The 23,088-nt window shown below is 39.5% G+C and overlaps 1 protein-coding gene across 6 annotated transcripts in view; it reads right to left on the reverse strand.

The window, feature by feature from the left end:
- Positions 1 to 23,088, reverse strand: part of Arhgef6 (Rac/Cdc42 guanine nucleotide exchange factor 6) — a 121,620-nt gene that overhangs the window by 69,839 nt on the left and 28,693 nt on the right. For all 6 annotated transcript variants that reach the window (XM_060375788.1, XM_021658313.2, XM_060375787.1 and 3 more), the window contains 4 exons: positions 19,723 to 19,807; positions 17,528 to 17,652; positions 14,578 to 14,779; positions 1,343 to 1,413 (listed from right to left, as the gene is read on the reverse strand). In XM_060375788.1, coding sequence (XP_060231771.1) covers positions 1,343 to 1,413; positions 14,578 to 14,779; positions 17,528 to 17,652; positions 19,723 to 19,807 — 483 coding nt within the window. The remainder of the gene's footprint in view (positions 1 to 1,342; positions 1,414 to 14,577; positions 14,780 to 17,527; positions 17,653 to 19,722; positions 19,808 to 23,088) is intronic.

The following is a 23,088-nucleotide window of genomic DNA, read 5'->3' on the forward strand; positions in this document are numbered from 1 at the left end:
CCACAGGGAGAAGCTATGGCGCTTTCAACTGTCATTTGACTCAGTCCTTTTCTTAAAAATGAATTTCACTTCTGCTTAGGAAATTGTCCCAAGGAAAGATAAAAGAGAAGCTGAAACTTGAAAAGGCTTATCCTCTTCTTCAGTTGAGTGTTACTCAAACCTTCTATATTTTAACTCATGCTGCTGCTTCTGGTATTTCCAGATCATGGGTGACAGAGAAAAGAGCTATTAGCTACTTATTCTACATGTAATGTAGCTTAAATAAACTTGTTAATTTGGGAACTTTAAAAAAAATTAAATCAGTGAGGGTTATTTGGAAGAAGCGATGAGGACTGAAGGAAGATGGGAGGCTAGCTCTGCTGAATCATGCTGTTTAACCTAGAAACAAGAGGAAACCCATGGAAAAATAATAATCCACGGTACCTTTGATTTTTTTCATATCAACTACTGTTCCTTCTTGATTTTTTTTTCATATCATCTACTGTTCATGTCACCAGTATGGAACACGTTCACTGGATAGTGAAATTTAATTTTTGAAGCCAAATTACATTAACATACCTGTATAGAGGTCATTTAAAAACTACCCATGCACAAAATTGAAAGAGCCTGCAGTACAAATGCACATAGTACACTGGGTAAAGTCGGAAGCTGTATTTCAGTGGAGCTTTAGGGAAATCATGAGGCTACCAGACAAGGCAACTCAGAGGTAAAGATAACTTGACCTTTTCATTAGTGACTGGGCCAAGTCTGGAAAGGAGACATGAAGAAATGCAGATAGTAGATGAAGGAGAATGATGCAATTTCTGTTTTCAAACAGGAGCTTATTTTGAGTATTACACATATCCTATTTATAGCTAATATAGTTTGACATATCTGAGTTTAGACCAAAGTCATTTCATTCGTTCCTCTGTGTGAAAAGGTGGTCTTTTTTTTTTTCAGGCTCTCCTCAAAAATGGAAATGATAACATTTCAGCAGGTGTTATGAGCTGATTTGACTATCAAGTAAAATCACAGAACACAATCACTTAAAACATCTTAGAAACCTGAGGAACGGCCTTCTTCCAAATACACAATTCGGCTATGTCATGGGATTTCAGCACGGTGCCTACATGTTAGTCATCTTCACTTTTACCTCAGTGAGCCTGCCCTGAAGCATTGATCAGTACAGTGGATGTGAAACCTCTAGGTATCTCTAAGAGTCCCACAAGTACATGGCCTTGGAACCTCTACAAAGCAACTTTATCCCATCTTTCCTCTGTGTCACCTCAAAATTATCAGTGGTTGGACAAGTGAAACATCTCCATTATTGAGTTAAAAATAATTTTGGCCCCTAAACACTCACCACAGAGTAGTAATTCTTGGTAAGTGGAGCAGCATCAAATCCTTTGACAGCCTTAGGAGACAGAGGTCTCTCTGTGAAAAAGACATTTAAATAACGTTAATATCACAAAAGCCCATGGTGGAAATTTGATATCATAGAACAACTGATGTACTATAAAGAGTCGACATGAAAAGATTGGGGAAATGTACCTTCCTAAGTAAGTGGGAATATCATTTAACTGCAGAGGGTCAAAGTTCAATCTTCTTGTGAAGACTCCTCAAGGTCCAAGGGAGGACCAGACAAAAAGAGCTAATACATAGCCAAACAATGGCAGAACCAGGAAAAGAGTGTCATTCTCATTTTAGGTTTATTTATGGAAGTCAGGGTGTGCGGTTAATTTATTCAAAACAAGTAAGTAAAACCAAAGTAATAGAAAATGTATTTGTAACTTTCAAATTTACACACAAATAGAAAAGAATACCAGCCATGCCTATCTTGGGGTTGCCTATTGTGCCAAAAATAAAATAATCAGAAGCTATAAGTCACTAAAAACTTCTGTAAAATTCTCCTCTTTCTGTTTTCTGTATTATTTTAATATTATTGCATTGAATTAGAAAATGCTGCCTTTATTTTACGAAGTTAATCTTTCCCAGTAAGTCATAATTATGGGATATCCTAACCATTCTTCCATTTACAATAAAAAAAAAAAAGCAAGACACTCATATATTTCTTTGTGAGACAGGGTTTTGCCATGTAATCCAAATTAGCCTTGAACTCCTGATCCTTCTGCTTCAGCCTCCCAAGTGCCAGGATTATAAGTGTAGTAGTATCACTGCATAGTATCTATCCAGCCTGTGATGTCTCCTTTTCTTCATTTCCTTTGTATTTCATTATTTTCCTATATTATATACTGCTTTAAAACCTTTCTGAAGTTGGAATACACATGACCAAGTAAGCATATGTCATCACACATTAATACTTCTTTTAGAAATAGTATTTTTCAAGTTATGAATCTTTTATAGGCCAACCCTAAAAATTTTAAATATAGAAACAAATAAATCCCAATGATTTTTGATTACACAAAGCTAAGCATCATTCAGAGTAACAATGTCTTTTCACTCATTTTATGTATGTTTGTGTGTGGACACACACACATACACACACATCTTTTTTTCTATAGTTTTGTAATTCTACTACAATATTGTTTCACGAACATTTCCCATATAATCTAACTATAATCTAATAATAATCTATAATCTAATTTTAACTCTAATTATATTAAAATATTCCTAATATTTATTTGGGACTAAGTGGCATTAAAGACATTTTATTTATCCTTACAACACCCTGAAAAAAATGGAGATTATCATATTTCACAGAGGAGATAGAATCCTAAGCCAGAGATGTTGTATCTTTTGCCTAAGATCACGCAGATAGGAAATGACAGAACCAAGACCAAAACTGAGGCATGGCTTCATAAGGAGGTTCTGCTCCAAATCAACAGGATTCCCAGAGACAGAGAGCTACTAAAAAGTTTGGTGAATAGCACCGGGCAGAAACTGATGCAGGACTTCAGTTATAGCTGGGATAGCTACAGAAGGACTTGACCTGACTTCAGAGGACTGCAGACAAGGATGCAGAGCAATTTCTAGTCAGGGAGAAAGAAAGAATACACATAATGCAGTATTCAGGGGGAGTTGTGTACCTGTAAGAGTGAATCATCCAGCTGGGCCATGCTCAAAAGCTTCAAAAATGGCAAAGACAGTACTCATCACGAGGCTCACAAGTGCCTGTAACTGCAGTTCAAGGAGGACCTGCTGCCTCTGGCCTCTCTGCAGGTGCCAGCACTCATAGAAACCCTCACTCAGGAACACGTGCATATACACAAGAATTTTTAAAGAAGACTTTATGGGGGACAAACTGAGCAATATAAAAACCACTCCACCTGTTACTAGAGATTGTAAATGACAGCCAGGACCTGAACACAAGGACTGTACTATTGGACTTACTGTTTTTTCTTAGACATATTTAAAATCCAAACATCTTATGAAGGAAAAAAGAACAGTCTGAGCTATAAGTGAGACCCTGCTGGGAGGTAACGAAAGGAGAAGAGAAATAGAAAAGGAAAGGGAAAAGGGGAAGTGAGAGCAATGGAGAAGAGAAAGAGAGGAGAAGAGGAGGAAGAGGAAGATGAAATAAGAAAAGGAGGACAACAACAACAAAAAAAAGAAGACGAAGGAGAACAACAAGTACTACTAGTAGTAGTAGTAGCAGAAGCAGAAACAATTAGGAGAGAGAAGAGAATTAAATGAGCAATTATCAAAATTTTTATCAGGCACATTTTCTACAACTTGTAAAGAGATTTTAATTATGTTAAGTGTTTTGTTCAATTATTATTTAAACTGATCCTGATGAAAATAAAACTATTGAGTTTGTTGTGGTGTGGCACACTTATAATCCTAGTCCTAACGAGGCTGAGTAGAAGGATTGTCATAATGTTTAGGCTAGCTAAAGATACTTTCAGAGTTTCAAGTCAACTGAGCTACATAGTAAGATGGTCTCCAAAAATAAAAAATAAAAATAAAAATAAACCACTTTTTAAGTGTACAAGCAAGGTCTAGAGCCACAACACATGGAACATGCCTCATCTCCTTTGTTCTCAGAAACTAAGCAAGGTCAAGTCTGGTTAGTACAGGGATAGACAATAACAACAAGATATGGTCACCAATCAGAAGCAAGGCCAAGAAAAGTGCACTCCACGAATGGAGTACCTGCTAAGACACAACCAAGGGCAGGAAAGTCTGAAGGAATGCATGATGTGATTGAAACACAATGTTAACTATGCAAAGTAGAAAGGAGAAGAATCATAAACAAGAGAACTGGATGCTTTAGAGATTCCTTGATGATTAGGATGACTGAAAGCAACAGAAAAAGAGTTAGCGCTTTGAAAACATGACAGGGTAAGGGCAGGAGACATCATAGTGCATTACAAGCATGTGAAGTTGTCAAAGGGCAAATTTAATAAAAGCTTTACATTGCTTTTCAAAAAAAATCAGTGAAATCATCAAAGCTCTAACAACACTGTGAGAGGAGTGAGACAGAGAAAGAGAACGAATTATCACTATCAGAGGCTATGAGATGACTCAGTGGGTTAAGGGCCCTTTCCACTAAGACTGACCACCTTAGAGAGAGCTGACTCATAAACTCTTTCCTTTTGCCTCTGCTTGCACACACACACACACACACACACACACACACACACACACACACACAGAGAGAGAGAGAGAGAGACAGAGAGAGAGACAGAGACTAAATTTATTTTATTTTTAAATAAATTACCAGCCTAGTGATGGTGGCTTATGCCTTTAATCCCAACACTTGGGAGACAGAGGCAGCCAGATCTCTGAGGAGTCCAAGGTCAGCCTGGCCTACAGAGCTAGTACCAGGACAGCCAAGGTTACAAAGAGAAAAATCTCTCTTGAAAAAACTACTACTACTACTGATAATAATAATAATAATAATGAATCACCAACAACAAGGATGAAACAAGAGATTTTACTCCAGATTCTGGAAAATAGGGAATATTTTTATTTATTTTTGAGATGGGATCTCCATACATGCCAGGTTGGCCTCTAACTCACTACATTGCCAAGGATGACTTTCAACTGCTGATTCTCCTACATACATCTCTGGAGTGTTGGGATTTCAGGTGTTTATCCACAATGGTTTATTCTTGCTGGAGATTGAACCCAGGACTTCCTACATACTAAGCAAGCATTCTACCACCTGAGCTACATCCCCAGGTCCAGTTTCTGGTGTTTTGTTCTTTTGCTTTGCACTCCTCTGGCTCCAATTCTCACCCTATGAAGTTCTCTCTAAAATCCACACTCAGAAAATTTCAGATAATAAATATGTTCAGCTCCTGAGAGATAGTTCAAAGTGACCTAATTAGAAGCATGAAAGCATAAACATTTGGATAGCATTTCTAAGGCAATGAAAAAGCAAAGCTGATCAGTTCCATTCAATTGATGACAAAGAATCAGTAAACATTTTTTTAAAAAACATGGATTATGGCACACCTGTGGGACATGCCTGTAATCCCAGCACTCAGGGAGGTAGAAGCAGGTGGCTCTCTGTGAGTTCAAGGCTAGCCTGGTCTACAAAGCAAGTCCAGGACAGCCAAAGCTACACAGAGAAACCCTGTCTTGAAACAAAAACCATGGCTTGTTCCATGTGAAATAACAATGCTACACATGTGTGGTAATAAGAAACTCTCTGATCCTACTGTAAAGACTCCTTTCCAATTCACTTTGCAGTCTTTGTTTTTGCTGTTGTTGAAATTTCTATTGCCTGTTTCAGGTGATGAAAACAAATCCAGTGACAGTTTTTCTGGACATGAAGCTTGTATGTGAAACAGCTGGGGAATTAAAACATTAAGTCTAAATCTAAAGCTCAAGCCTATCTTTGGTTTACAATGATGAAGAAGAGTAGTTTCCTAAGCTGCCTTAGTACAAACCTAGTTAAGCATGTGCCTAATCATCCCCTCAACTAACTGAATGACTCCATAACAGTACCAGTTGGAGGAAATAAAATTTGCATAAAATCTCTTTTTCTACTCATGCTTGTTTCAACATTTTCCTGGCATGGAAAATAAAAAGCTGTCTCTCCTTGTTTCTTTCTTTTGCTTTTTTTCTTCCTTTTCCTTTCTTCCTTTCATGTTTGTTTATAAGAGAAGATCTTTGCCAGCAAACCCGGCTGGGCTGCTAGCTCATGATCATCCTCCATCTTCAGCACCATGAGTGCTGGGATCATGGGTGTAATACACAATGCCTGTCTTGGGAGAGGGTGAATGAAAAATCCTCACTAAAAAGCCTTAGCTTTTAGGGCCAGTAAGATGGCTCAGAGGATAAAGATGTTTGCCATCAAGCCTCATGGCCTCAGTTTGAGGCCCAGGTGGAGAGAGGGAACTGGCTCCCTCCCACAGAACCAATTCCAGAAGAACCAGCAGAATTAATGCCTACAAGCTGTTCTCTGACTGCCACACCCATGTTGTGGTATGATCACATCCATTTGTTTACATACACATCAGTGAATGAATAAATAGATGAAATAAAATAATTCCAAACCTTGGCTTCTCAGATAACAAAGAAAAAAATGGCAAAGCAAGAGTATGAATCACTGTAATTTGAGAATGGCTTGGTCTGATACTGGGGCTGTACAGTGAGGACCCCCCTTCCCTTTTTGACCCCTCCTTTTTAGTTGAATGAGTGGTACAGCCAGATATTCTACCACAATGTATTGTTAGAAATTCTTTTGCTGTATTAACAACCTATTACTTTATATGTTACTACTGATTTGTAAAAGAGAACTTAAATTATACAGATGACTAATCGTTCATTTAAAATACATTTGATTCAAATGCAAAAAAAAAAAAAAAGGAGTCAGGATTCTTACCATGCCTTCTATGGCTTACAAAGTGACCAAATTCATATTATATACTATCTTTGAACACTGTAATTTACTCAAAAGACAGGGCTTTTACTTGTTTTATAAGAAATCAAATGTTGAGTAAACAAAATACATACCCATAGCTTTTACTTTATTTTCAGTTTATGTGTACGACTATTTTTCCTGTATGTGTGTACATACACACTGTATGCATGCACGATTCCTACACAGGCCAATACAACATGTTCGATCCCCTGGAACTGGAGTTACAGATAGCTGTGGCCCCCCATGTGGTCCTGGGAATTGAACTGAACCCAGGTCCTTTGAAGAATCAGCAAGTAGTCTTAACCACTAAGATATCTCTCCAGCCCAGCCTTAGCTTTTTTATGTCACCAATATTGAAGTTATATCATCTTAGTGTGAGATTTTATTATCATGGTCTGTTTCTCCCCCTCCTCGTGTGTGTGTGTGTGTGTGTGTGTTGTGTGTGTGTGTGAGAGAGAGTCCCAACTATTCTATTTCCTGCCTTTCTATACTATCCTGTGTGTTGTTTTTTATGCTGCACTTCTCTGCAATCTGTCTCCTCTCAAATAGCAGGTGCAAAAGTTGCACAGTAATTTCTATACAAGACCTACAGTGGAATCTGAAATTTAATATGCCACTCCCAGAGCACAAATGTACCCCAGCACTAAGTGTTCTTGTGAAGGACAGTCTCAAGATAGAGAAACTGCATGGCACTCCCCTGGCACAGTGTTCTATAGGCGAGGGTTACATGCTTCTGCTCTTGCTTTGTCGTTACATTATATTACATGACATTACAAAAATACTCTTCATACTAGCTTGAATGTGTCACCTCCCAGGCTACTTTTGTGGATTTGTCAGAATCACTGACTGCCCGCATGACCATATGGTTCACACCTTTGACCAAATACTCAAGTTCTTCAGTTCCATTCCTGATTCAGCTTCATGAATGGTTGAAGAGGCTATTCAGCAGTGAAGTTTAGAATGCTAAATCAAAGGTCTGTGTCTATGGAACATACATTTCATATGAATCACTTTCAACCTCCCTGAAGACTATTCTTGTTTTCTGCGTTAACATGCCAGCAAAAGAATCCATGGAAGGAAATTTATAAAAAGGCAGCCATTCACGATCATTGAATATAATGAATACAACATGTCCTTTGTGACATTCTAGGCATATGGGGGCTTACTCACTATTTCGTGGAGTCAGCAATTGTTGAGGTGGGAACGAATTCAAGTCAAGAAAGCTTTATTGCTCACCTAACATTACTAATAAAATACCTTCATTTATACCAAGCTAACCTTTGGCACTGGTCCAAAGTTCATTATGCTCAGTCTGACCACAAAAGTTCACTGGCTTTCCTTGACCAGTTACTAGTGTTTATATTATCCTTCCCTCCCTCCTAGACCATCTGTAAGCTTCCTTTCTTTTAGCATTCATCTCAAACATTATCTCCTTCATTAAGTCTCCCATGCTTCCTTTACCCTTAATATACTCTCTGCCTCTGCCTCTGAATATTGCTGATTTGCAATATATTTCATACTAATATACACTGCCTTATATTGTCACTTGTATGTTTCACCTTCAGTTTTTCTCATTCCCTTCCTCCATATTCTCATATTCTATAACTCTCAAACAGTTCATCATCTTCAGTACCGGTACCTTCCAGCCACCACCAGCACACACACGCACACACACACACACACAGCTATGCACACACATACATGCATAACACACACCCTTCTGTTATCTTATTTCTAAGTGGAGTCCACTTTATTAGTTGACCCTCTGTTACTATAACAAAATATTTATAACCAGGCTTTCATAAAAATAGGTTTATTTATTTCACAATTCTGAAAGCTGAACATCTGAGATTGGGTGGCCTTGTTTATTTGGCCTCTGATGAGGGGTTTCTTGACTAGATCATAGTATATTAGAAAATCAGTATATAAGAAAAGCAGAAAAACAATCAGCCACATGCAGAAGAAATTGCACAGTAGGACCGGGGACCACAGAGATTCTAGAGTCTGGTTTATTCTCCTTATAATAATCTCGGTTACAGGAACTATTCGAAGTGCCTAAATAACTATACTATTCTATCTTCCAAAGATGCTGTCCCCAAGGAAGACTTACCTTCTACTAGACTCTACCACCTCAGCACCACCCAAGCTTGGAGGCCAAGCTTGCAGCATGTGAACTTTTGAGGGGACACATTCAAAATATTTTGAAGTCAGGGTTTTGGTTTGTTTGTTTTTTTGAGACAGGGTTTCTCTGTGTAGTCCTGGCTGTCCTGGAACTCACTCTGTAGACCAGACTGGTCTCAAACTCAGAGATTCACCTGTCTCTGCTTCCCAAGTGCTGAGATTAAAGGTGTGCACTACCACTGTCCATTCAAAAGATTTTGATACCGCAGCAAGCACAGATCAAACATCCCATATGCCTGAAGTACTGTGCTAGGCATGATGGAAAAGAAAAGCTTTTTTTTAAAAAAAAAAAAAGGAAGGGGGTGGATGGGGAGTGGAAGAGAAAGCAGATATAAAAACAAAGAGAGAGGGAGAGGAAGGAAGGGGAGGAGGAGAAGGAAGCAAAGAAGAAGGGGAATGGAAAGGAGAAGAGAAAAGAAAAATAATATATACAAAAATGAGTAATTTTCCCCTTTACCCTCATCTGGATGGCTTACAGTACCCCTCTTTTCCTTGCCACTCTCCACAGCATCTTGTATTTAGCTACATCATTAAATATTTTGTACTGTAATGACATCCTCTCCTACTGCTGCAAGCCAATGAGGCAAGAGTGATTCTTAAGCTTTTCTGTCCCACCAATATCCAGGACAAGAATTAATAAGCTAATCATGATAAATAAATCTTAGTCAGCTGGCCAGATGCATAATAATGCATACCCTCAAGGAATTCATCATCAAGGTGAAGAAACTCTAGATTTGGGGTTCTCTTCATCTCATTCTTTGTCCTTATAACCACAATCATTGGTCCTGTTTCAGCAGTATCTTCTGCATCGGTTCACTTTTCTTTCTCTCACTCTCATTCACTATGTACATTGTCTGGACCACAGCAGAAACCTGAACCACCACTTTCGGAAATCCAGCTATCTTTCAAAACCACATATTATCCTCTGCCTAAAAGAGTTTTATTCAGACATGAAAAAAGACTCCAACTGTGACCTGGAATGTAGCTCAATTGGTGCAGTGCTTGTGTAGTATACAAGAGTCCCTGGGGTCCATTCCTAGCAGGGAATGGACAGCATATGTAGCACAAGCCTATAACCTCAGTATTTAAGAGGTACAGGCAGAAGGATCAGAAGTTCTGGGTTATCATCTCTACATAAGGAATTCAAGGCTAGCTAGGGCTATGTAAGTCTCTATCTTTAAAATAAAAGTATAATAAAATAGTTATTTTCAGAAGAGTAGAACTGTAGATCATGTTAAGCAAAATAACTTGGACTCAGACAAATAGTACATGTTTTCTTGTCAGACACAGAATCTAGAATATATATGTAGGACATGATAGTAGAAAGATAACTGTGAGGGGGGAACAGTCTTAAAAGAGATATAGTGGTTTGAATAAGAATGTCTGCCTATAGGCTGTATTTGAATGCTCAGTCAACAGGGAGTGGAACTCTTTGATAGAATTAGATTAGGTACGGCCTTGTTAGAGTAGGTGTGGTCTTATTGGAGGAAACATGTCACTGAGGGTAGGCATTGAGGTTTCAAAAGCCCATGCCAGGCCGACTTTCTCTTTCTCTCTCTCTATGGAACAGAATGTAGTTCCTAGAGCCTGCTTGCATGCTCTAATAATGGACTCAATCTCTAAAACTGTAAGCAAGGCCCCAATTAAATACATTTTTAAGAGTTGCCTTCATCATGGTGTCTCTTCACAGTAACAGAACAGTGACTAAGACAAGATAGGGAAGATGGAAACAAGGGTGATATGGGGGAAAAGGAAAATATTGCATATTTTTTATATAGAATCTATATACACACACACATAATGACATTAAAGTAGAAGTGAAGTTATTCATAGGAGAAGAAGGAATAGCAAGAGATGTAGAAGTAACCTGGGTGGAGAAGTGGAATATATGGAAATGTAATAACGAAACTCACATATTACCGTTAAAAATTACTGTTTAAAAAAGTTAGTGAAAAATAAAAATCAACTTGACATTGTCCTATGCCTTTTCATGGAGCTCCAGCTCAAGGGCTCAGTCTTTTTCATGTATTCATTTTCAAAGAAAATCATCTTGCAGGCTGCTTTATGCCTTCCAATAAACATTCTTTAACACAGTCTCTCAACCTTACACCAGTCAGATCCATTGTCAAATCTTCTTAACCCAGTTCAAGGGCTCCCCCTCAACTTAGGAAATTGCTAATCAAATTGTTTCTTTACTGTTCCAATAGCTTTCTTTTTAGACCTTTATCTGAATTGCCTGCTCTGTCTCATGCTGTTACTGTAAATTAAGCACATAAACCTCCCTACTACTACCCTAGAACACCCTAGGGGCAGAATTTGTGGGCATTATTACAAAGTTACAAACACCCAAGCAATTAGCACATATTCAGTGGACAAGATGAGTGCAATTTTATCACCTATTTTACAATATTCATTTATTTTACAAATATCTTTTTTTGAGCCTGAGTTTTTTATTGGTGTATACTCATTGTACATAGTATTAGGCTGCATATAAACAATTTTTTTCAAGTAAACCATGTACTTTGACCATAATTACCCTCTGTGTTTGTGTTTTGTTTTGGTCTTGATTCTTTTGAGACAAGGTCTCACTCTGTAGCCGAGGCTGGCACTGAGCTCATGGGCAATCCTCCTTTTTCACTCTCCAAAGTACTGGAAATTACAGGCATGAGCCATCACACCCAGACATTTTACAAGTATTTACAAAGAATAGACAAAGCAGAAGAGCATCTCTGCTCCTGTGGTATTTACATTTTAAAGGTAAGATGTAGACAGCAAATGAAATAACGAAGTAAATGTTTTGGATATTAGAGGAAGAAAAACAATAGAGCAACAATTGAAGCAGAATAGAGAGATGGATAGAGGCAGCAGGAATAGAATTCACCTCTGTCCTGGGTGACTCAGGAAGGTGCTGGCTACAATGTGCGCAAGAGAGCAGACCTGAATGTCACAAGGCAAGCAGCAATGCTGAAATCTGATGAGAGCATTGCCACTGGCTGGACAGCCAGCTAGGTCAAGAGGCAAGTGTGCATGAAGTAGAATGAGTGACGGGGAGTGAGGTCATTAAGGATAAGTTTGGGTCAGCACTACTGTGGTAACCTAGGCGTTTATGCTTTCTGGAGGAACCATGATTTGGGATATATTTTTAATGAATTGCCCTGATTACTTAGTTTAGACTAGATCACAGAAGTGACGAGAACAGCAGCAGGGAAGATGAGGACACATGACAACAAGCTACATGAGAGCTGCTGTTACACACACACACACACACACACACACACACACACACACGCACACCCCAGATTCTAGACCTTTCTTGCCTCACACGTTTCCTGGATTCTGAAGCCACAGCTACTACCCTCAGTAGCAGAATGTTTCCAGGGATCCCCTAGGTGCTCTCAAGTCAGGCTCAGAGACTGCTAATCTGAGTCTTAAACTAGAATGTCCTAGGAAAAGCCTGAAGGGAAGAGAGGCCAGGGCCAAGGTAGTCCATAAAAGATCAGGCACGTTGCTCTAAGATATCACAGTGAAGGACATGTTCTAAATTCACTTCTCCTACCCTGTAAGTAATGCTTGGAATTTCCAGGCAAGGCAGCAAAAGCTGTTCCTTTTAGTTTGGCAGAAGAGGACTCTGCACCAGGGAACATAGTGTAAATCTGGAAAATGGCTTAGGGATCCGGACAAGCATATAATGTCAAAGGAAACATAGAGTAGGAGGTGAAGGTCAGCTGTAAAAATAATCAAAACCAAGGAAATTCCAGGCAGGGCCTGTGAAAATACTTCAGAGCTTAACAGAAATGTCTCAATTCCCAGTAACTACATGTTTGAGGGCTAGGACTCTGGATTAGGGGTAAATCATTTGCCCAGCATATATTAGTTAGGACCTGGATTCCATGCTTAGCATGACAGAAACTAGTTAGAAGACTATATCAACAAATATTTATAAATTGCCTAGTAAACACATTCCATTACATGAGATGCTCTTCTCTCCTATCCCAGAACACAAAAAGTAGGACAGCTAAATTTCATCTTAAGAACACTGAGGAAAGTCTTCTAGGAGTGATCTGTGTCTGGGGATGGCTGCGGAGGGGGAAGGAACTTTCATGAACCATACTATACTTTCGGAATATTTTATTTTATTTTGAGTGTGAGTCTACATTTTTATTAATTAAAAGTATCAATGTTAAAAAACACTTTGTGTATATGTGAGCATGATGTGGCGGGGAGAGGTACTCCAGCCACGGTACACATGATGAGGTCAAAAGACTGCTTTGTGGAGTTAGTTCTCCTTTTCCACTTTTCCATGGGTTCTAAGGCTCAGAATCCTGTCATTAGCCCTTTGCTGTGCAAGTACCTTCACACACTGAGCATGTATCATTCACAAATATGAAGCAACTACATTCACGCCCTGGGCCCACAGTATCATTTTTTTTAAATTAACGTCATGTTTGTTTGTTTGCTTGTTTGTTTTAGAGGACCTGCACCGCTATGCATATATGGGAGTCAAAAACAGCTTTTGGAAGTTGTTTCTGTCCTTCTACCCTGTGGGTCCTGTAGAGCGAACTCAGGTCGATCTTGAGTTGCTTCCTTGGCAAGAAGCACCTTCATTCACTGGTCCTACCACCTATGAAGCATTAAAATAAAAAAATGAGGAAATCTATAAAAAAGTAATACACTGAGGATCAAGCTACTGAAAGGAGCCCTTGAGTAACTATTTTTGAAAAATGAAGAGATGTAATAACAGCATGGTTTTATCTGTATTATCATGTACTTTCATAAACTGCCTGTGGAAGGGGTCTGTTGATTTTTGATGTTGTTTGGTTTCTTTGACACAGGGCCTGCTGTCGCCCAAGCTAGCCTAGAATGTCTTTTACAGATAAGGATAACCTTATACTCTTAACTCACCTGCTTCCACTAAGATTACAGATACACACCACTATGCTCTGCTAATTTCTGCTTAGTATTACAAGACTCTGCCTTCTTATTTAAGAAGGACAAATAAGTTTTAAAAATTCTAAAAAAAAGGACTTCTATAAAGCAATTAGAGTTTATCATGTGTATATTATTCAAGAAAGGGGAAAGCAGCTCATGGTGTACAATAAGTTAAGAACAATCTTGCTCTTAAAGTGGCCAGGCAGTTTTCTGCAGGGAAACTTATCTCTTTCACACATCTCTGAGACAGTAAGTCTTAGGTCTGCCTAAGGAGTGTAGAGCTAAAAAAGGAAGTTAGCTCTCAGCTTCTCTTGTTATTGTACTCTGCCATGGTGATCCTCAGAGGAGCAGGGGGGAGTCTGCACTGTGCTCTAGGCTAGAGTCATCAGAGAGACACATACTTACAATATTGCAGTTGGTTGAACTTTGGATTCCTTTGCTTATTTAGCCTTCACATAATCTAAATACTGCTTTGTTTCTACATATCTAATTATTCCCAGTTCTGTTCTAGTCTTATTTTGGATATACACGTATCAATTGTGTTAAACAATTTAAAATAAAACATTTTCAGTAAGAACACTGAGAAGAAAAAAAAAAGAACACTGAGAAGGAACAAGTGTCACACTGAAGACTTTGTAAAAAGCTTTACTTACCACTAGGTTTAATTTCTCGGACATAATTACTAGGGAACCATCCTGTTCTCCCATTTAATGTGCCTTCCCACCAGCCTCCTTCTTCAACTCGGGTGACATAAATGATGTCCCCTTTACAGACTGACAGTTCATCTTCATTAGTCTGCTTGAAGTTGAATCTTGCCTTTACTATCAACTGGTGACTTCCATTTTCCGTCATCTCCTAGAGAAACAAAAGCCACACCAGATTAAGTGTCCATCTAACTGAGAAATTATGTATATGTAGGCAAAGTGTAGTGATCAAAATTATAACCCAGGGATCTGGGGAAATGGCTCAGCACTTAAGAATGTTGGATGCTAGCCAGGCACAGTGGTGCACACCTGTAATCCCAGCACTCAGGGAGGTAGAGGCAGGTGAATCTCTGTGAGTTCGAGGCCACCCGTATCTACAAAGTGAGTCCAACACAGCCAAAGATACACAGAGAAATTCTATCTCAACAAACAAAACAAAACAAAACAAAAAGAATGCTGGTTGTTCTTACCATGGACCTGGGTATAGTTCCCAGCATGCACATAGCCACTCACAAACATCTGTAAACCCTCATTCCAGGGAATTTGATGCCTTTTTCTGGCCTTCCTGGGCAATTTTGTAAGTAATGCACAGACATACATGCAGGGAAAACACCTATACTCATAATCTTTTTTAAATTTATTTAAAAAGAGTAAAACCCCAGGCCCATTTTAGTTATTTATTTCGTGTTTTCATTAAGACAATGTCTCACATTAGCTCAGGCTGTCCTAGAATTCACTATGTAGCCTGGGCAGACCTCAAAGCAATTCTCCTGTCTCCCAGCCTCCCAAAAGCTGGGATTACAGGTTTGTGACATCATGCCTAGCTTAGCGTCAGCTTTAAACTTATGAACCTATGAATAAGTCTTAGGAGAAATTAATAACCCCTTCAAATCCATATACAATGTTTGCAGGACCTTAGAATATATGACCTGAGTTCCATCCCTGGAGAACATGCTGGAAGGAAAAAAGAGGGAAGGAAAGAACCGATTTTCAAAAGTTGTTCCCAAATCTTCACATGTATCTACCTCTATATACAGATAGAATATGCACACAACAATAACTATAATATAAAATTTTTAAATGAAAATTGCTTTTGTCAGAATGTACATTTTTGAGGGAGTCACAGCTTTCATTCCTTTCTTCCTTCACCAGTTTTCTAAATATGGCTACTTAGCTGAACCAGCTACTAAAGTAAACTAACATACCACTAGATCCTGCTTCTATCCAACATAAAACTTGGTCTAAATATTAGCAACTAACCCACTCTTGTAAAAATCAATCCCATCCCTCAGTTACTAACAAATCTTAACCAGCCTTCAGTCATAAGTAAAAATCATGTATCTTAGTTAGATTGGGTAGGTGAAGGCACACATCTATGATCTGAGCACTTACAACGTGAAGGGAGAAAGATCAGGAGTTCACTATACAGAGAGTTCAAGGTCAGCCTGAGCTAAATGAGACTGCCTCAAAATGCCCACAATTATGCACATCAAAAGTTCTGGGCTTAACTTCTGAGAGTCACAGACTTTTATGGGAATTTGATAAACTCAATGTAGCTTTCTGTGCTCATATTAGTTTATTCCCATGAGCTTTTATGCTTGATTTAAGAGGGGCTAAAGGATATAGTGCCATAGCAATCATCAGCTATGTGATCATCAGCTTCTCAAAGGGATTTGTTAGAAGCAGCCGGACTGAAATTTAATTGGGGTAGAGGGCTTGTCTAGCAAGCAGGAAGCCCTGTTTTGAACCCTAGCATTGTATAAATCAGGTATGCTTGCACACACCTGTAATCCTAGCACTTGGCTGATAGAGGCAGGAGAATCAGAAATTCAAGGTCATTTTCCATCCGAGACATAGCAAGTTCTATGCTAGGCTGGATTATGTGAGAGCCTGTCTGAGAAGAATGAGGAGGAAGAGGAGATCCCTGAAAGAATGAGAACCACCCATTGAGATGCCCTGGAAATAACAGGTTGTGTTGGCCTATAGTAAACCAGTCACTTTTGACAAGAATGAAAGAACAGAAAAATGACATTTCCTCCCAAATCAAAGCTTCAAAGACAATGGTTCTCAACCTGAGGGTGGTGACCCCTTTGGGGGTTGAATAACCCTCTCACAGAGGTCACCTAAGACCACCAGAAAACACAGATAATTACATTATGAATCATAAGAGTACTAAAATACAGTTATGAAGCAGCATAATTTTATGGTTGGAGTCACCACAACATGAGGAACTGTATTAAAGAGTCAAAGCATTAGGAAGGTTTTGGGCCACTAGTCTAAGACCAATATAGAGATTTATCATGGGCTCAGATTTAAAAGTGGTTCTTCTTTGAGACACTGGACTTGAATGTACTATGTAGCCCAGGTTAACTTCAAACTAGTGAGGCTCCTGCCTCAGCTTCCAGAGTACTGGAAATGCACGTGTACACTACCACATCCTGCTAAGCTTAGTTCTTGCTCAATAGGAATTAAAAAACAAAAAGACTGCAATCAAGATCTGAACAGCAATGAGTATTTATTGATTGCCTGTGAGTGTCGGGTAATTACCTACTCTAATAAGCTCATGGGGTAGAAAGAATAATAGCAAAGTGCCATCAGGAGCAATCATAATGACTGACATTTGCATAGCCTTCCCAGCTAAGTGACTAGCTGAATTCTAGTAAACAACAGAGCTGGGGCCTCACCCCTAAGTTCCTAAGTTCCTGATGCCGGGCTCTGTCCACCTGCTTTGTCCCAATATTCTGGCTTGAAATGGTGCTCACTCTGTACTTCATTTGTCCGGTGACACTCCAAACAACCAGAACATCTACTTTATCACATATGGAAATATATCTGGGATGTCGATCCAATTTGACAGCTTTTTAAAACAGAAGGGGTAGGGAATGAGGACTCTACTTACCACTGCTTTTGCTTGGCTTGGCTGCTCTGGAGTTGCGCTGAGAACTGCTGCCTGTGGGTTCGTCTGAGAGCTGGTGGTAGCGCTAAGAGAAGAGGACGGTCCACATGGTCTTTCTGATAGCTGATCTGTGAAAAGAGGGAAATGCATGGTAAAACAAAACAAAACAAAACGAAACAAAACACCCACGGCAGAAACCACCTCCAACAGGAGAAGTTCCAGCTCGGAACATTGTCAAAGCCATCTTCGCAGCTACCGGGATTCTATCACTATAAACAGACTATGTGCTTTTAGGTCTCCCCCTCCCGTTTTCCTTTTTGATAGTCTTTTTTTTTTTTCTTAACCTTACTGGCCACTGCTGTCCAGTATAATGAAAAACAGTGACAGAACCACATTTTCTCCTAACCCATTTCCCTACAACTCTTCCCTCTTGAAACAGTTGCCACAGTGTGCCCTGTTCTCCAAGGCAGAACTATATTGGGTATCAAACAGCTGTTTGTGGCTCTTATTACTTTTGAAATATTTTAAATTTCTCTCTTTGTTTGCTGGCCCATAACTCAGAGGTTCATTGCTTACATGTAAAAATATGCATAGTACACATAACATAAAGTCTCCCTGGTGTTTTGGGTGGGGTGGAAAATCAGAATGAGGGAGTGGATGCATGTGAGACAGATGTACTCTTGGGACTAGAATAATTTTGTAAAACCAAACATGAGAGCCTTTTCTTGCTTGATTCTTTGTGAAATTTGATTGGGCCAGAGCTGAGCTCAGTGTTTTTAGTGTACTGAGAGTGTATTAAAGGGAGAGGCTGGCTTCTTGACAAATTCAAATGAGGCTTCTTTTTCTCTCCACTTATTTTTAAAAGATATAAACTGCAAAAGTCTAAAGCCCAAACATTCCCTAGGCAACAGGCTCAGTATCAGAGTAATCTCCTTGAGGCTGTGGGTTTTTACTTTCGCCTCCTTGTATTTTTATAAATATCTGTGGTAAGTGAAGAGACTGTAAAACTTGCTAGAAGAGTTTGGCAAAGAAACATATAATTTGTGTGGCATAATGTTAGAATTATACCATCCTCCCTTCCCAGAACTGGATACTTGTCATGTGTGTTAAATATAGCTACTCGAATTAGCTGTACTCTCTGCTATACGCCTTGCAATAGCTCAAAAACATTTTTTCCCAAATAGCAAAAGAACAACTTTGGAGAAGTATTTTTCCACATCTTGCTATTATCTACAGCTCGTTAGGGTAAAACTATAATTACTTGATGGCTTCCTAGATGCTTCATCCTACTTGGCACTTGATTATATTCTCTGCTCCTGTTCTGTAATTGCTTCACCTGGGTAGGTTGAGTCTCCATAAATAGATGGTAATTTCCTCAAAGGCCAGGCCATATTTTCTACTTCCTCCATGGTACATTCAGCAGCAGGATTCACATTTGGCAATCAGGGCTCTGGACAGTCTCATGTGGACTTGAATCCCAGCTTAGTCACCCATTTTCTAGTTGAGTAACTGTGGGCCTGGCATTCTTTATCTAAAATGTAAACTACATCATCCCCATATCCCACAACAGTGTTTCAAAGATTGAATGTGACCACTTGGAGCTATTGAGACATCCTAGACCTGTGGAAAGGGCTCATGGCACTTGAACTTACAATGACTAATACTGTTATAATTAAGAGATGACATCACAGAAGAAATGGGTTTCTACTGTAGTTTTATCAGTTCCTTCTTTACTCTGATTATACCCAATACAATGGGAATGAAATGTTTAAATAAGTTACTTATCTGTGGGGAATCAGGTTTCATTCACAGTGCAAAGCTACTGAAAAGCTCCTTTTTATGGAAAACTACAAGAAAAATATTGTTGGTAGAGAAAGGGAAGTGATGGCTGTATTTTGTAAACCTTATTGTTTTAAGGAGGAACTGGTCTTTCCCTTTTATTTCTGTCTTGCTATATTCAACTAGCAATCCAAAAGATTTGCATGAAGTCACTTTTTGGTTCTTACTATTATGTTAAGAATATTAGAATTTGGTAAGTGCGTATTTTTTCTTGTTATTCTGTGATTGGTTCATTTAACTCATAAAAATAAGTATTTTGTATTTGTTTGGATTTAGTGGGGGAAAGGGAAGAAATTTGCACCATTATGATCATAGTTAGCTTCTAGAAACATGGATCATAAATCACCAACATGCCTTACCTTCTGTTGCCTTGTTGACAGCTAAAAGAGTATTCAGAACCTTGGAGAAATTGGCCCCTGAATAAAGGTCATCAGGCTCAAATACCTAATAGAAAGAAAATTTGAAACTGTAAGTACTCAACTCAACAAACGAAACTGTGAAAAGACCCCTTCCTCCAGCATTCAAGAGGGAAAAAAATTGCACAAGACAAAATGCAAACCTCTGCATACCTTCTAGAGAAACTGGAGCAGCAGCTGAGAGGCCTAATGGCCTGTGGCAACCATCAGTGAGTCAGAACAAAACAGCACTGGGACATGAAAGGCCATCTGAGAAGGCAGTGCCCACCAGGAAATCTACAGCACATACCCCAACCTACTCTCCTGACCTGAACAAATGAAGCTCCTCAGCCGGTTACAGGACACTTATGTGCATGGGTTCTAGTTACTGCCCAACACTGCTGTACAGTGGCACTGTCACAAGTCCCCGTCATTCCTCCCTCTCCTCCCTGCTGCTGCCCAATGTTTGGATCCCAATGCCACATTGCAGAACTTCAGTCCCAACCTGCCTTTTGCTTGCAGCCTCACTTCCTGTTTTCTGTTGATTGATCTTGCCTTTCTGGTCTGTGAACTGAGAGGATCTGCCTCTTATCTGCCTGAGCTGCTGAGCTCTTCCTGATTTTGGGTGACCCTTCTAGCTATGATGCCAGACCTTTTCTGACATTTTGGCCAGGCATGGTGGGTCACAGCTGTAGTCTTAACACTCAGGAGGCTGAGGCAGGAGGATTGCCATGAATTTAACTCATTCTGAGCTACAGAATAAGTTCCAGGTTAGCCTGGACAGGAGTGCTAACCTGCCTAAAAATAAAATTGACATTGCCAGTTTTTGCCATCATTCTGATAGGTTAATGTTGCTACAGAAAGTACCAATTACCAACTGATATACTTCTCTCTCTCTCTCTCTCTCTCTCTCCTCTCTGTGTGTGTGTGTGTATGTGTGAGTGTGTGTTTGTGTATGTGTGTGTGTGTGTATGTGTGTGTGTTTTAGAGGACAACTTTTGAGAACCACTTGTATCCTGCCATGTGCATCACTGGCAGTTAACTCTGTTTGTCTAGCTTGGCCTGAAAGTGCCTTCAATCACTAGGCAATTTCAGCAGCACCATTGTTTTAAATGCAATATAAAATGTTGGTTTTAAAATACATTCCATGTATTAAGTTGTGTTGAGGCTTCTTATAGTCTCTGACTTATATATTGAGACTAGTATTCTTAGCACGAGCCCAGTCTAAAGGATCAGTCAAGCGTGTAGATGATAGTCAGACGTGGTGACTTACACTAGTAATCCCAGCACTCAGCAAGTGGAATCAAGAGGACCACAAAAAGTACAAGGCCTGCCTTGGTCTACATAGCAAGTCTGATTACCTGAGTTTGAACCCCAGAATTCACATATGGAAGTAAAATGCTGACTCTTTAAGGTATTCTCTGGTCTCTGTAATCATACTATAGAATGGGCATGGGAACACACACACAGAGCAAATAAGCAATAAGAAGCACAGATAGATTTTTTTTATATGAAAGAGGTTTATTAGATGGAGATGAAGAGAGAAGGAGCGAGTGAGACATGATAAGAGGAAGAGAGGGGTTCCCCCAACAGAGAAAGGGGACACAGATCGATTTTTAGTCAAAGGATATCACCAGTATTTCTGAAAACTACATTCCAAATGTTTAAGATGCACTTTTCCAGGAAAGAACTGACAGAAGTTCTGTTTGAGTTTGCCAAAGCCAAGGTAAACACAGTGTAATAGATGGCGGTGAAAGAACCCAAGAGGATTCCATATTTAATCACTCTTTCCTAGAACTGACCCCGTGGGGATTTTTTGGTGGCACCTACGCCAAAATGATCACCAGGCAGAGTTCACTTGTCTCCTTTGTGTTAAACGTGTTCCTTGTACAATTTCACACAGACAGTGCCTTCTGCTCAGTGTCACCCTAACCCACTCTCACATTTCCCCCATGCCTCTGTTACCTCCCCCCACAAACCTCTCCCCTAAATCTCTGCTTTCTTTTGCTTGGTAACATCCTGAGACTAACTAGGGCTGCCTGTGAAGTTCACTTGTTTTTATCCTGTCATTCTCAGTGGGATTGTGCATGGGGACATGTATATTAGACAGATAAGGAAGAAGTGGGCAGACCCTACAGTAACAAGTAAACCGAAAGGCTAGGAGAACAGACATGAGAATAAAACCTGTGTTGAAAATCTCCCCCTTGTTGTACTGGTGTAGCTGTTCCTTACAAATGCTCGGATTCTTAAAATATCCTGGTACTTGACTGAGTTTTATAACATATGAATCAATCATAAAATAAAACATACATCAACCAAGAGTCACTGCTCAAATGAGGAAGTTGTGTGGACTGCACCCAGTTCCCTTTTGCGAAAACCCAAATATACTTGAGTTCATCCACAGATGCTGTTCTTCTCACAGCTAGCAAATTCTGTAGCAGCAGGAACTACACAGGAAGGCATTACAGGGCCTTTGGGAACTGGTAGAAAAACAATTCTCAGGGATTATTGTTTCAGAGCATTTGGGGGACCAGTTACAGCTACAGACCAGATTCTTCACTACAGCATACATTCCTAAACTCTAAATTGATTTGTTTTTATGAAACAAGGTTTCATGTAGCACAGGCTGGCCTTGAACAGGCTCTGCAGTCAAGGATGACCTTGAAATTTTTCACCTCCTGCTTCTACCTCTCAGGTTCTGGACTTAGAGGTATGCACCACCATGCCGTTTTAATGTGGTACTGAGGATCAAACCCAGGTTTTTGTGCATGTTGAGCAAGTACTCAACCAATTGAACTATAGCCTCAGCCTCTCCAAATTGAGTATTCAAAATTCTACTACAAAATTCTCTTATATGAACTTGACCTGGGTCCCCTATGTAGAAGATATTATTTGGAGAAGGCACATCACTTCCATTCATTGTCAGCCATTTAAACCATACTGCAAAGGAGAAGCATGAGCTTAAATTTACAGATGGGGATGGTCAGAAAGACCAAATGCATTGGTGCCCAACTGGGTAAAAGTGGGGAAGAATCCCTTAAGGTGGAGTGAAAAAAGAAAAGCAAGAAGAATTCTAGATGCCATATAAGCCACTCAAGTAGGAAGGACACCACCTTTATTGTTTGTTTTTGTTTTTTTTATTCTTTTTCTTTAGTTTGATTTTTGAGACAAAGCTAGGTAGCTCTAGCTAGCCTGGAACTCACTGTATACAGAAATTCTCCTAGTTTTACCTCCTGATTGTTAGTGTGAGTGTTGGTATGACAGGATTGAGCTGCCACACCCAGCCCCAATGTCACAAAATGGAGAACTAACCCCTCATTAGGCTATTTA

Source organism: Meriones unguiculatus, chromosome X (genome assembly GCF_030254825.1).
Source record: "Meriones unguiculatus strain TT.TT164.6M chromosome X, Bangor_MerUng_6.1, whole genome shotgun sequence".
Taxonomy (NCBI): domain Eukaryota; kingdom Metazoa; phylum Chordata; class Mammalia; order Rodentia; family Muridae; genus Meriones; species Meriones unguiculatus.